The sequence below is a fragment of the Lepisosteus oculatus genome, chromosome 3 (genome assembly GCF_040954835.1).
Source record: "Lepisosteus oculatus isolate fLepOcu1 chromosome 3, fLepOcu1.hap2, whole genome shotgun sequence".
Lineage (NCBI taxonomy): Eukaryota > Metazoa > Chordata > Actinopteri > Semionotiformes > Lepisosteidae > Lepisosteus > Lepisosteus oculatus.
Genome location: NC_090698.1, coordinates 69,776,368 through 69,790,390, shown reverse-complemented (window position 1 = coordinate 69,790,390; position 14,023 = coordinate 69,776,368). Strand labels below are relative to the sequence as shown.

Genomic DNA, 14,023 nt, shown 5'->3' with positions numbered 1-14,023 from the left:
TGAATGCAAAGGCAATTGATTATCTTTGATTATCTTTCAAATACTGATCCACACTCGTGTCAATATCCTTCATCAGAAGGATTGGTAGAAAAAGCTCTCAAACATTTACCATCGTTCAAATAGCCTTTTGCTTTCAATACACTTTTGAAGAGTAGTTTTTGAAAAGATGTGACGCCAGATACCTTTTGTGAGGCACAGTGTGACATCATCATCGGTGTCCTGGGCGCTGTTTGTGATGTCATCTCTCCACATCAAGCCACACGCTTACAAAAGGAGTTTCAGGGAGGGTTCCCTTTACTGAATTGTTGACAAGTGCTTGCTTGTTGGTGCCATGTTTTCTTTTTCGAGGGTTCGAGTCTCCGTGACCCATGATAAACTAGAATCTCTGAGCTCTGAAATCAAACCACAGAACCGTGGAACCACAAGATCGACAGTACTGCTTGGAAACTGTCCGAACCGGGAATATGGAAATGAGATCATTACAGCCTGGAGAAGTTTTTTTTTTTTTTTGCTGTCGACATCTCTCCCGGTGGACCTGTTTTCTTCAGTTCTCCTGGTACAAAGTGCTACTCTGACGCAGGATCTGAATTTCACCCTGGGTACAAGCTCTGTTTCAGAGGTGAGGTAAGGGGGCTGGCTATCCGTGTGAAAACGAGAGGCGGTCCGTCTAGCTCGATTGGAATTTCTTAGGTAAGTGATCATTCACCTCTCATTCACCCGTTTCTTGAAAGAAAAAAACGGTATCATATTTTTTTTAACCATCGATATAAACATACTTCATGGCACTTTTCCTTTGCATCACTTTAATATCGGAGTTTAAATAAGGCTGCTATCGTAAATGTGTCTGATAGGTAATAACGAGCCCTGGCTGTTAATAATTGTGCTGGCTGTTAGCAATGTCCCCTGACAGCTGTTCCACCAGTCAGACCGCCGCCGAAACCAAACATCACGGCGTGCCGCCACAAGGGGGCGCTCGGTGCTTAAACACTGTCCGCTAGTTTGGGCTCCCGGTCTTAAACATCTGCCGTCCGGCTGTTCACAGCTAGTTTCTCAAGAAACGTCGTCACTTTGTTTTTTGTTTTTTAAAAAAAGTACTTTGCTTGTTAAGGTTGCTAAGAGATCGCTGTGAAACACATAGTAAAAACCCATCAGCTGCTTAAGTAGCTTATTGGGTCGGCAACAGCTGCAGAGACTATTGGTTTCTTATGTACCTGGGAGTGTTTGCGCATTGATAAACGGTGTTTGGGGATGTTTAATTGTACTCGGATGTATCCGAGCACATACCTGTGAGCTAATAATGGCCCCAGGAAGCTGTTCACGTGGGCAGCTCTAATCTGAAGTGCAAAAACTCTTCAGGGCAGCGACGGTCTGGTTTCATGTTCTTATTCCCCTCTTGGAAGATCCTTTCATAATGAATTTGATGTGTTTATTTTTATTGGCACGGATCTTTCCAAGAAGCAAGAGGCGAGGCCAAAGAAGAGGGAGAACTGATCGACATAATGTTGATTTTTATTTTACGGGGAAAAAAAAAACATATGACTGTGAAGGCAGCACTGTATTGCAGTGGCGGGGAAAGAGAGATTTTCCTAACCTGCGTTTAAAGGGGGCAGTTTTTTCTTCTCGCTATCTGAATCATCAATTTGTGTAGTGATACAAATGGACAATGGTGAGGGCGCAAAACAGGGGTCCACAGTCCCGCTCCTGGGGGGGGTGGTCTGTAAATGGGGTTTCAGTCCGGCTGGGAACTTATCAACCTCAACCAGCTCATTAGCGCTTAATTGGCTTCTCCCAGCTCTTCACCTGAGGGGCACTTTGAAGAGGCCCCGAAGGAGCAGGCTTGGGTTTCACTGCAGTGAAAGACGTTAGAGGAAGACCAGAGAGTCTTAATTGGGAACACAGAGCCAAGAGCCAGTGTGGGCAGAAACAGGAGTGCCTGGGTTATGTCTTTTGAAGAGATTGAGACTGTCAGGTTGAGTGAGTGACTGGGGGGCCTTTTTGGGAATTCTTTCTATAATGGTGATACGAGGGAGAAGTGTAGCTTTTTTTTTCGAATAGCAGTTATTCTTTACATCACGTGCTTGCTTACTGTGATCCTGAATTGAGTGTGATTTCCATGCTGCTTGTCGACTCCTGTGATGGACGGGCGTCCTGTCCAGGGGGTACCCCAGCTGCAGGCCGGGGTAGGCTCCCCCATGACCCTGACTTTGATCAAGTGGTGAGAGAATGGAAGGATGGACGGGGTGTTATCTGTCTCTAGGTCTTATTAAATCTCAGCTTTTGCATGATGATTGGAATAGCGCAACACAGGCTTTTACCTCCTCCAAAGTGTTACTACAGTAAATCCAGAATAACGTTTAGTAGTTTAAAAGAGTGCAATTATGTTAAATACATATTGGTCTTCAGTCTAAAGAAGGAAAAATACACACCAGAGCTATTTAAAATGAGGCCAGGAAGAGCACAGTTTTTTGTTTGTGTTTGTTTGTTTCTGGGCTGAATTAGGTCAGCTGGTTCAGTAATATTTTTCTGTCTTTGTGAGGATTTATTTTGTTGAGTTTGTCTGTGGTTACTCATTAGTTCCCCTCCAGCTCGAGACTGGAGGCTCCTGAAGTTGTTCCTGTTCCAGCTCGGGATTGATTCGTTCTGCTCTTAGGCCATTAAAAGAGTATTGAGTGCTGTTAGCGGCAAGCTCTTTCTCCCTGTCCGCCCTGGCACCCTCGTACCGCTGCCTGATCTGGAGCTCCGGCCCGGTCCTCTCTGGGGGACTTGGCAGTGTGCCCTGCATTTCCTGTACTCCGGAGTTCTTGCATCCGTTGACTTCGACGTGTGAAACTCGTCGGAGTTTCACAGGCCCGGAGATAAGAGCCCTGGAGAGCCGAGAAGGAGCCCTTTGTTTCAGGGAATCTGCTGACCTTGTCCGGAGGGGGCCGGCCTGGCTCGGTCCCAGGCCGCAGGCGGGGAGCCCGAGCTGTGGAAATGAGAATTTCGCACAGCTGTCCGGAGCGGGCCGCTTGGCGTCCCGGAGTGTGTGTGTGTTTGTGTGTGTGTGTGCGCGCTCTCTCCCAGACCAAGCTTGGGAAAGTCCTGCTCCAGCACTGACTTTCACCCTGTTTGAGAGCTGGAAATAAACAGCACTCGCATGTGATCCTCTGTAAACATTTAACCGTGCTTCGAGATAAAAGAAAACAACAAGTGTCGCAGTTTTAGCACAGCGGGTTTAGTATTATCTTGCCCGGCAAAAGCTGAAAAAAAACACACAGTTGAAATCCACTTCAGAATTAAAACCGCTTTATGACAAAGATCTATTTTCACCCAGCGGTGTTTTATTACATTATTCCTTTTTGATAGGCTGTCATTTTAATTGCACAATGTTATAGTCTTCAGAAATCCCAGTGATTTACTTTGCGCACAGCTAGGCATTAAGTCCCACAGGGACGGTATTGACAGTAATTCCCCCAGACTGACTCACCTCTGCAGACAAAGGGAGTCGGGTTGCACACGGGACAGGAGTCGTCTGGCGCCCAGGCCTTCACAGAGACCCCTGTGACCAGCCAGGGTGTGGCTGTTTGACCGGAGGACCTGGAACAGCCACTGCGCGGGCAGTGTGTGTTCAGCTGTGATGGCTACCTGATTTAACCGTTTAACTCTTCGCCTGCTGTACATGCAAGGCGTGACGCAGGGGGGTGAGTATTCTGGGCGCGGAATATAAGAGCTGTCTGTGGGGGGGGGGGCACAGGCCAGCTCAATACCAGAGTGGAGCTCTGTGACACCATGTCCCTGACGGCGGGGCAGAAAGAAGCACAGTTTGTTGCTTCGGTTTGTCCCAGAACTAGAGCTTAGCAAATGATCTTGCTGTGCATTCCGAGGGATTCCTTTTGCTTTCTTAACTGTATGTTTCTCACTGCTGCTCTCGGACATAAACGCGCTGTGCGTGATCTCTGTGTGTATTCAGCTCTCTTCGGGGGGGGAAGGGGTGAGCTTTCCTCCTCGCCAGACTCTGCGGGCGGGAGGTAGTGGTCATGGCTGTGGGTTTAGGTTCCTGGAGGGGCACCTCACTTTGCCACCTGGAACAACGAGCCTCACTCCGATCGCTCCACTCAAACACCCGGATGCACAAACGTCTAGAGGTCCTAGAGGGTGTGTAGGTCTTGTGTCCAGTCTGTATGGCGGCACACAGAGGACAGGACTGCTGCCTCCCCTTTCCAGTGTCCTGGGCTCAATTCTAAGCTGGGGTGCCTGTCTGAGGGGAGTCTGCATGTTTCCCCAGGTTGACACGGGTTTTCGCCCGTATCCAGTACCCTTGCGATCCCCGCCGAGAGATTTGCACTTGAGGGCCGATTGGCTGTTCACTGTTCTGTCCTGTGGGGACCAGTGGGGGAGGGGCTCAAGGCGATTTCACGCTTCTGTCGTACTGGTTTATCACCAGTAGTAGTAATAATTCCAAACGGTACTGGCAGTGGGGCTACCGAACCAGAGGACCTGCTTTCATGTGCCGCCGTGCTGATCCTCACCGAGTCACTGGATATTGCCACTGCCTTCTACACCCCCAGCCCCCACTGCAGCAGAAGGAGTCTTAGACTTGATTTCCTATGGCTGCCTGCCCTGTACAGTACGGGGGGAGGGGAGAGCGTGTTTTTAATGCAGAGCGCATTCCTTCCTGTTAATGGGCTGTTAAAGCCATTAATGGATTCTGTGAAGCACTGTCCTGTTGGGCACTGATGCCTGCGATCAGAGCTCAGATGCCAGCGGTAACCTGGGTAGCACTCTGCCCGGGGGGTGTCCTGGGGTTTCATAGTACTGCTCCGATGTCCAGAGCCCTGCCTTATTAAAATGAGCACCCCTGTCTGCAGGTGTGGCATCTGTGACCCAGTCCAACGCTGTTATGCGTTGGCTCAGGTTTACATTCAGCAGCTACAGTAGAGGTGGAAGAGCAGGACCTCAGCTTCAATGAGGTGGCTAAACAGTCTTGTAAGAGTAATATACCTTAAATTCCACTGCTAAAATAAAAAAGCGTGATCTTGACGTCGCGCCGTGGTAACCTGCAGTACTGAAACGCACCGCCAGGGGTCTCCCGGCCGGGTCTGGAAAAGTTTGCGGCGCGGCTCTCCTGGTGGGAGTCGGAGCGCTGGAGAGCACAGTCACTCCGGCGGAGAAGATGCGGGAGCGGAAGCGGGTCGTGTGATTTGGGTGCCGCCGCAGTGATTTCATACCGAGAGAGCTCTGGGAATAAACACACACGCTGCCCCGTTGAGCGTGAGGGCACCAGGGGAGCTAACAGGAACGTCGTTGGTCCTGCCGGAGGACAATTATTTTTCTTTCCCTGGCCGCCTTCCTTTTCCCAGGAGGACTGCTGGCGTGGAGTACATTTAAAGGGAATCGCGCCTGTGTGTGTATATATATACATCCTCTAAGAAAAGGGAGAGCGAGAGACCACAGGACGGACCATGTTTTGCCGAAACCAGACGACCAGAGCCACAGTGGCCAGGGGTTCTGCCCTGGAAATGGAGATACTGCGCGGAAAGTTCAGGAGGAGTATTTTCGTGGACACGTTACAGGTAGGACTGCTTTTTTTTCCCGGGAGCTGCTGACCTCCAGGGCGAAGTACATGTGTTCTGGTGCAAAACATTCACACCTGTGGGGGTGGGGGGTCTGTTTAATGTTCTCGGTTTAGCATGTTACAGAAGCGCTCCTCTCGTTCGCTGTGATCGAGAGGTTATTTTGGATTCAAGTGTTGTTTGTGCTCACAAATGTTGTGATGATCTTTCCCCCGCCCTCCTCCTCCGAGTTTGCTGAAGTTTAAACAACCTTCGAAGTAGCATCCGGGATCCCCGTTAGGATCTGGAAGCCGTGGGTGAAGGGGTTTGGAGTCCGAAGCACGCCGGGTGTTGCGTTGACTCGGGAACAGTGTAAGAAAACGGTTTGGCACGTTAAGAGTGGCACAGGTCATGCGCTCAGTTCACTTCAAGCTTTATCGTCGCCTCTGGGGGAAATTGGTTTTGCAGAACACTCCCAGCATGAAATGAGGACAGACACAATTTTACCAGCCAAGACGTCAGTGCAACAGTGTTACAGCGGGATAACAAGGGAGATGAGCTCTGGTATCCCACTGTCCGCTAGCGGAATGTGCAGTTGTGTATACTGTAACGGCTTTTCCTGACACAACCGTGGCAAATATTTTGGCACCATTCAGCTGCCTTTGGTATTCCCGGGCTGAGGCTGCGAGATGTGTCCTGCACAAACCCAAACCGGGCCTGCTCTGGGCAGGGTTTCTCAAGCCCAGTCGGAGTCGGGGGGGGGGGTTGGTTTGTCAAGACCGGTGTCTTACGGTCCGGACGCACGGCTGTAATTGCTTATTTATTTAAAGGATTGCCTGAAACGTCACCCTTACTGCCGGGGCTTGACACCCGCCCGTGAGCAAGTGGAGACCACGGCTTTCCGACGGAAGGGGCGCGCCAGAAGGATGGCGGGGAGGTTTCAGCTCGGTCACCCAGCGGCTGGCTGGCTGGAGCGCCGCCCGGGACAGACCGGCGAGCACGGCCTGTTCTGGACGCGGGCTCGACGCTTCCTCTGCGATGCCTGTCCACCGCAGCTGGGCGTGCGAGGCTCGGCGCTGGGAACCGGTCATTACTGCCGCGATAGGGTGTCATTAGACCCCTCCAAGCCACCGAAACCCCCCCGCGTCTTCGCTCGCTCGCCCGCGCTGGCGCTGGACTTGTTGTTTTCTTGAAAGCTGCCCGTCACTCCCGAGCTTTCTCTCGGCGGGGCTCTCCCAGTGGAAACCGTTTGCTTTGCACAGCTGCTCTGGATTAGTGTTTTTCTGAAAGTAACTGGCGGTTAGTTCCGAGAGGGCACGCAACCCTCTAATTATTACTTTCTGTGTATACACGCAGATTCCGAGGTACCGAAAAAAGGCGCTTGAGCAGTGGTTGCCGGGAGAAATCCTCTCTCCACGTCGAACCCTGTTTTCTGTGTTACCCGGGTCTCTTTTTTTATATATATATATAATGTGGAGATGGTTAGGGGGCTTCAGGTTGTTACACTTGTGAGCAGTGCAAGTTTACAGTGATTAAAGGATTACCCGCAACACTGTCACTTCTGAAAGCGGGCAACCTCCTGCTGAGGAGAAAAGCCAGGGCAGATAAGCCTTTAAGAGTTTTGACATAACGCCCAGGTCCTGCATCAACCTGACCCCACCCGTGTCTCCAAAACCCTTTCGCCATCGCCACCTTGCAAACAGCTGGACCCCTTGAGTTGAAAATCTTTTCAAGCCTGCACTTGCGAAGTTGCTGGGATGTTGCTCTTGCCCGAGACCTGGTCTGTTGGTTTTTGGAGTGTAGTTCTGGTACCGAGAGACGGGCTCCTGCATGATTCAAGGCTAACTTTGTTGAGGTCAGCACTGACTTAGCATCTCTTGTGCTGTTAATCTAGGTGCCACGGTGGCATTGCTGCTTAGCAGCGCTGGGGTTCTGGGTTTAATTTTGGACCTGGGGTGCTGTCTGTGTGGAGTTCGGCTGTTCTCCCCATGTTCAAGTGGGTTTTCTCTGGGTGCCCTGGTGTGACTGTGTGTGCCCTGCAGCGGACTGGTCACGCGTGTGCGAGTGGGACATGTGGGACACGTGGGACGAGGCTGGGCGTCCGGCTGATGGAGAACTGTGGGAAAGACGAGCAGGGGGGCCCGATGACCTGAGGATTTGGGGCCCTTTCATCTTTGCTATATCATTTTATAGTGAAACCCGACGTTTGGCAGAGTTAATTTAGCAATCCCATTTCTAGAAATATTCTAGATCAATTGACAGAATTCAACATTTCCTACCTATAGAAAGCTCCAATGAGACAGATTCGACCATTCTCATTCTTGCAATGTTAATTGCGATATTGAAAGGGTACAAGTATTGGGGGTGGGGGGTACAATTTAAGAAGAACTCATGTGTTACTATTGTGTTAAATGTAAAGTGCTGTGTGAAGTGTGGTTTTGGGGATAGCCCTGCTCCAGGGTGTGAGTGTGTGCCAGAGAGCAGGGCGGGTGCGGCGCTGCTGAGGCGGTCTGCAACAGGACGAGGGCCGTCCCACACCTGGAGGGGTCTTGAAGAGGATGCTGACTCATCCGCTGTGTGATCCGGCGCAGTCCTGAAAACGCGGGGGCTGGGCTGCAGAGGCACGTCTGAAGCTCAGCCCCCGGGAACTGCTGCACCTCGCTGGGACCTCTTCAGTACCCATGCAGTGCCAGCAGCCATATCTCCCTGCAGCTCCCAGCTAGCAACCCACTGGAGCTCAGCAGGTGTGAGCCTGGTCAGTACCTGGAGGGGAGACTCCTGGGAAGAACTAATGTTGCTGCTGGAAGTGGTGTTAGTGGGGCCAGCAGGGGGCGCTCACCCTGCGGTCTGTGTCTCTCTGTGGCCATTAAAAATCCCAGGGCGTTTCTCGAAAAGTGTAGGAGTGTTACCCCAGTGTCCTGGCCAAATTTCCCCTTGGTCTTGACAAATCCTGGTCTCCTAATAACCCCCCTCTCTGAACTGGCTTCATCACTGCTCTCCTCCCCACTGAGAGCTGGTGTGTGGGGAGCGTACTGGTGCAATCTGGCTTGTAGTATCATCCAGGTGGGGCTGCACACTGGTGGTGGTGGAGGGGATCCCCATTAGCTGTAAAGAGCTTTGAGTTGAGTGTCCAGAAAAGCGCTAAATAAATGTAAGGAATATTATTATTAGTGGTAGCATTATTATTAATGCTTCCTCCTTCTGCCTGTCCCTTCTCTGGTGGCTCAGAGTGCACCGCGGCCCCTGTACCCACGCCACCTGAAGTTTAAACTCAGGTGCCGATCGCTGGAGTACTGTGTGTGGTGAGGCCTCCGTGAGCCCCTGTCGGGAACAAAGAGAGACTGTCCTTTTCAGGCGCTTGCTCATCCGGAGATTCGTAATCCGATCGGATGAGTCTCTCTGAGTGTGTTGCGAGGAACCTGGACTACCCTGGAACACCCCACCCCTTGCTGTGACTGGTCCCAGCACGTCAGGTAGCGGGGTTTGGGTCTCTGGAGAGGGCTGCCATGGTGACGGGGCATGCCAGGACTTTGGAGTTTCCTGGGACTGGTGCGTGGGGGGATTGTGGAGTCTCGTCAGCTCATCTGGAGTGCCCATTCGGATGCACAAGGGCTGCGATAACTGTGCACACGTGTCCCACGATAGCCCCGCTCTGGGCCGCAGACTCAGTCCTTCTCTGCCTGTTCCATCCCGACCTGCTCCTGCGCAGCGCAGTGGTTTTTATTGTGCCGTGTTTTTTTTAGTTTGCCCCCTGTCGGATGTGAAGGGCTGTCAGTGTCAGTCGTTCTCTAAAGCCCTCTGCAGGAGCACGGGTAAATGCTTCCTATATCTGATAGCAGGCTAGTTATCGGGGTTGCTGTAGGTTATATCTGAGTATATAAATAGGAATTTATCTGGATTGCTGTAGGTTATATCTTGTAGCAGGCTAGGTATCGAGATTGCTGTAGGTTATGTCTGGTATATCTTGGTATATAGATAGGAATTTATTATCTGGGATTCTGTAGGTTATGTCTGGTAGCAGGTTGGTTATCAGGGTTGCTGTAGGTTATGTCTGGTAGCAGGTTGGTTATCAGGGTTGCTGTAGGTGATGTCTGTATTTAAAGTGAAGGGCCACGCACAGTCTCTGTGATAAGCAGTTTCTTCTCTTTAGTTCAGAGCTTGTGCCTCCTGTGAAGCAGGATCTGGACCCCAGTTTTTCACCTGTCCTGTTCTGTGAAAGGAGTGAAGGAGTGGGAATTGGTTTGCTGGAGTTGGAATGGAAAATCTGGAATTGATCCGGCACCCTGTTGTGAATATATCCCAGCACAGACACTGTGGTCTCACTGCAGATTGCAGGCTTGATCTGACCCGTTTCTTGATCGGTTGTCCTCATGGTTTCTCATCAACACTGTTTCTTCAGGAGCTAAATTACTCACTTCTCCAGTGCATTCATTTTTATATGCATGCATGGATACTTCAGTGATTTTTTTTTCAAATAATTGAATTTCCTGTGGGCAGTGTGCTGTATGTGTCCTGTCTCTTCTTTCAGATGTTTGTACTTTCTTGCACTAAATTGTGGTTTCAAATAAAACTGTTTGAGAATATCTACTCTATTTTGCTCTTGGCATTAGTGTGTAATATTCAAGGCAGTCTATATCCAGTGACCAAAGATGATCATCTGAACCTTTGACAGAGGATGAATAATGCGATGAGCACTAGTCTGCATTCTTCTGTCTTTGTGTGGCTTTGCTTTCAAAGACCCTCTTCTTTCCCCGTGGTGTGGTGTTGGTTTCTTTCATCCTTTTGAACACAGGCACGGAGTGAGGATGCTGATGTTTACAGTAAAAGTGACCCTTTTGCAGGGTTCATGAGTCCCTCACGTTCTCCGTCTCTTCTGGCAGCAGACACACCTGCTCTGGTCTTGTGCGGACTTGTCTGTTCAGTGTCTGGAGTGCAGCCCTTCAGTAATGTCTGTTCTTTAATGGGCAGTAGAAGTGAAAGCCTTCCCCTGTGTCTTCAGTATGTTTAAGGCTGTGCAGGTGATGTTGGGATAATACAGTAAAAAGAGAATCTCTCGTTCCCTGCTGGTCTCCCTGACAGCCTGTAGAGAAACTGACTGGCGTGGAGTCCTGGACTCGAGTCCCTCTCGCCCCACTGTCCTGATCTTGGTGCTCTTATTTAACTCCCTTACCAGCCAGACAAGCCTCCTAAAACCCTCCTTCCTCTGAGATCCAGCCCTCCGTTCTGATTTTACTGGTGCCCTTCTCGTAGGGAATTAAGATACGCATTGGACAGCAGTTTGAGCCATTTCAAATGTTATGGGCTGCCATCTCTCTCGCACACTGTGCTAGTGCAAAAAGCCAGAGTATTAACTTCCCACATCTGTCTGTGCAAATGTGCTTAAAATAAGCTAACAAGCCCAACATGCGCGAAGATGTTTTTGTGATAGCAGCTTGTGAAACACAAGATGGATCGTGTTGCTATGCAGTATGATTCTTGCTTGTTTTTAATAGTGCAGGTTACCTCCCCACCCTCTCCTATGAAACTGTGCCCTGGCAGGGTTATAGCTACAGGACTATCCGTAGCTGTGAGGTCATGAGCACCTCGTATTATAGGTCTTTTACTACCTGCTTTCAGCCTGTAAAGGGATCTGTTGCACCCTTGTGCTGATGATGCACTCGTACACATCAAGCCCTGGGCTTTCATCCACAGATTCTGTCACTGGCTGCTGTTGAGCACTGCCTGGGCTGTTGGAGGAACCCAGGCAGCAGGGTAAGCTAGTGAACCCCCACACACAGCACTGTTTTCCTTAACAAGTCTGGTCTGCTCCCCTGCCTCTGGGAGCACTGGGGGCTCAACTGGGGGAGTCAGAGCTCTGGAGTGAAAGAGCCCGGCTGGACTGGGAGAGCTGAGGGCCAGGAGGCTGGACTGGGAGAGCTGGAGGGCTTGATTGGGAGAGCTGAGGGCCAGGAGACTGGATGGAAAAAGCTGTGGGCCAGGGGGCCGGACAGGAAGAGCTGGACTGGGAGAGCTGGAGGGCTGGATTGGGAGAGCTGTGGGCCAGGGGGCTGGACTGGGAGAGCGTGAGGCTGGACTGGGAGAGCTGGGGGGCTGGAGTCCCAGTCCTCCAAGCCCCAGGGGTGGAAGCAGTAGCAGGGGAAGGCGGTGGGGAAACTGCCTCAATATATAACAAATGGAGCCGGAAGTCACACAAAGGGACGTCAGCCAGCGGAGCCTTTAACCAAGAACAAAACAATTAAAGGGTTTCTCTCAAACCCCCGCCACCAAATAACATCCTGCCATTGTGTGAAGCATGAAGGATGAAATAATGACAGTGTTCTGCAGAGCAAACAAACAACAAAAAAAAGGTGGCTGGGCGAGCAGTCCGTGATATCCCAGGCTGCCCCGGGACAGGGCTGCGGAAAGCTGGCGGAGACACGGTGGGGGGGTCGGGGCACAGGGGGCTGCTCTGTCCTGCGCTGGCGGGACCGTGCTCCTGATCAGCGTACTCATATGGAGGAAAAGCTACGTTTTTCAGGCCTGGCGTGTGAACAGCTGCATGTATCGGACAGGTCGTACAGCTGCGCTTGGCAATGCGGACACGGGTGTAATATAGCACTGGGGGTGCTCTGCCATGTGAGAATGAGCCCCCATCCCATTCCCAACTCGTTTTTTTTCCAATTTCCCACCGGTATATCTGCAGCTGTCGTCAGCTCTCGGCATGGCTGTCTGCTTCAGGCCCTGCACGCCCCCAGCAGTTTGAGCCTGCTCAGTTTTGTGTTGAGTGTTTTGTCATAGCAGAAGTATCTCTTTAACGGCTGTTTTTTTTTTCCCCCAGTGTGACACAGCTTTGTGTGCTAATTAAAGAAAGCATAATCAAAGGATTTTATTATATACGGCTACCGTTTCCTGGGAAACCCAGAGAGTTTCCTGTGTATTTTAGATTCTAGACCTCAACCTGCTTTCCAAGTGAGCAGCTTTGGTAGTTGATCTACTCAAGAGCACTTCTGTGTTTTTGAAGTGCTTAGCACAGCCCTAATCCAAAGCAGTCATTTCTGTTTTCAATTGTGTTCATTTGCTCCTAATCTCTGTTTATTTGTTTGACATGGCGTTTGTTGGGCCACGCTCCACAGAGTCTTACAGGAGAGCACGGTGTCTCTCACTGACATCACTGGAAGCTCGCAGGTGCCTGCTGGGTAGCAGGATTGCTCAGTGCAGCAACGCTGGAAAACACTGCCAACAGGAGCCCACCCAGCTCCAGCAGTGCTCTCAAAGATGAGACGCAGCCCGGACTTGAACCGGTGACCTCAGGCCACGCGGCGCAGCTCAACGTGAGCGCCCTTTCTGGCTGAGCCGCTTGGGGAAACATTGAACGTAGCTCTGCTTTTTAAAAACGTTATCAAAGCAAACAAATCTGAACTCGCAGGCACTGCCCTTTTAAGTGGAAATGGAGGGTATATTTTCTGATGTGTTGTTTCCTGCCTGGGTCTGTGTGTGTAAGCTGGCCGGTTGTCGTGAACGCAGCCAAGCTTCTGTGCGGGTAAACAGTCAGCCTGAGCTGAGCCAGGCCTGAACACACGCATCCTTTCCAGAGGGTCTCAAATTACAGGGCAGGCTGCAGCGGAGGCAGTCAGCGCCGTGCGAGTCCTGATCTGTTGCGGCGCAGGCAGGCTCGCGGGCGAGGGGGACGCACGTGGAGGGGAAGGGGCTTGTCTCTTTCCACAGGGAGACGCAAGATGCTGTCCACCTGGGCCCAGCGTGAGCAATCTCTGGGGCCAGGGTTAAAATGAAAAATCATGAAAGGTTAAATGAAATAGTTTTACTTTTTTTTTCGCCTCTTTGGGGACGCAGAACGGGTGGGTTTGGGGCTGAAAATGGATGCAGCTTCTTCACTCGGTCGTACTCGTCCAGGAATGTGTGAAGTCAGGTTGCTGGAGTTGTCGGCGGGATCCTCCAGGAAACGGGAGATCTGGGGCTGTGATGTGGCCAGAGCCTCACTGTCTTGTCTGTCATGGCTCTTACTCCTGATTCAGTCACCCAGCGGTGTTAGCAATTCTGACAATATTGCAAAATACAGACTTTCTTCTTGTACGGTACGTGAAATCACTGCTTTGTGGGGCTTATGATTTTGTAGCATGGTTTCTATTCCGTGTTAGGACCGAGGAAACGCACTGAATAAAGACTGTAGCGTGTTCCGCTCTGTTCCTTACGTAGTTAAGTGAACACAATGCCAGAGCCAGCTCTCGGAGCTTCATTGACACTGAACGTTTAAAAGGAAGCACCTCACAGCCCCTTGAGCCTTTGTCACTTTGATTTGTAAAATAATGTGGCGTCAGTCTGTGGCTGGGGTCTCCAGCCCTGATCCTGGCCCCTGCTATCCAGAGAGCCATCCATTTCCAGAGGCCTGGGAGAATTCAACTGTGACGGTCACTTAGGACCAAAATCTGAGTACCCTTCAGGCCTCAAAGAACAGAGTTTCCTTAATTGAATTGATTGTTTAATTTGTTTAATTG

At 50.9% G+C, this 14,023-nt stretch overlaps 1 protein-coding gene across 11 annotated transcripts in view; it reads left to right on the top strand.

The window, feature by feature from the left end:
• Positions 1–295: 295 nt before the first annotated feature.
• rtkna (rhotekin a) overlaps positions 296–14,023 on the top strand; it is a 107,227-nt gene continuing 93,499 nt past the window's right edge. For 4 of the 11 annotated variants that reach the window (XM_069187489.1, XM_069187491.1, XM_069187490.1 and 1 more), the window contains exon 1: positions 296–619. In XM_069187489.1, the coding sequence (XP_069043590.1) occupies positions 332–619 (288 nt within the window). In that variant the 5' untranslated portion in view covers positions 296–331. Of the gene's footprint in view, positions 691–1,697; positions 5,553–14,023 lie in introns of those variants that run through there. The other 7 variants (XM_069187479.1, XM_069187478.1, XM_069187480.1 and 4 more) reach the window with 6 other exon arrangements.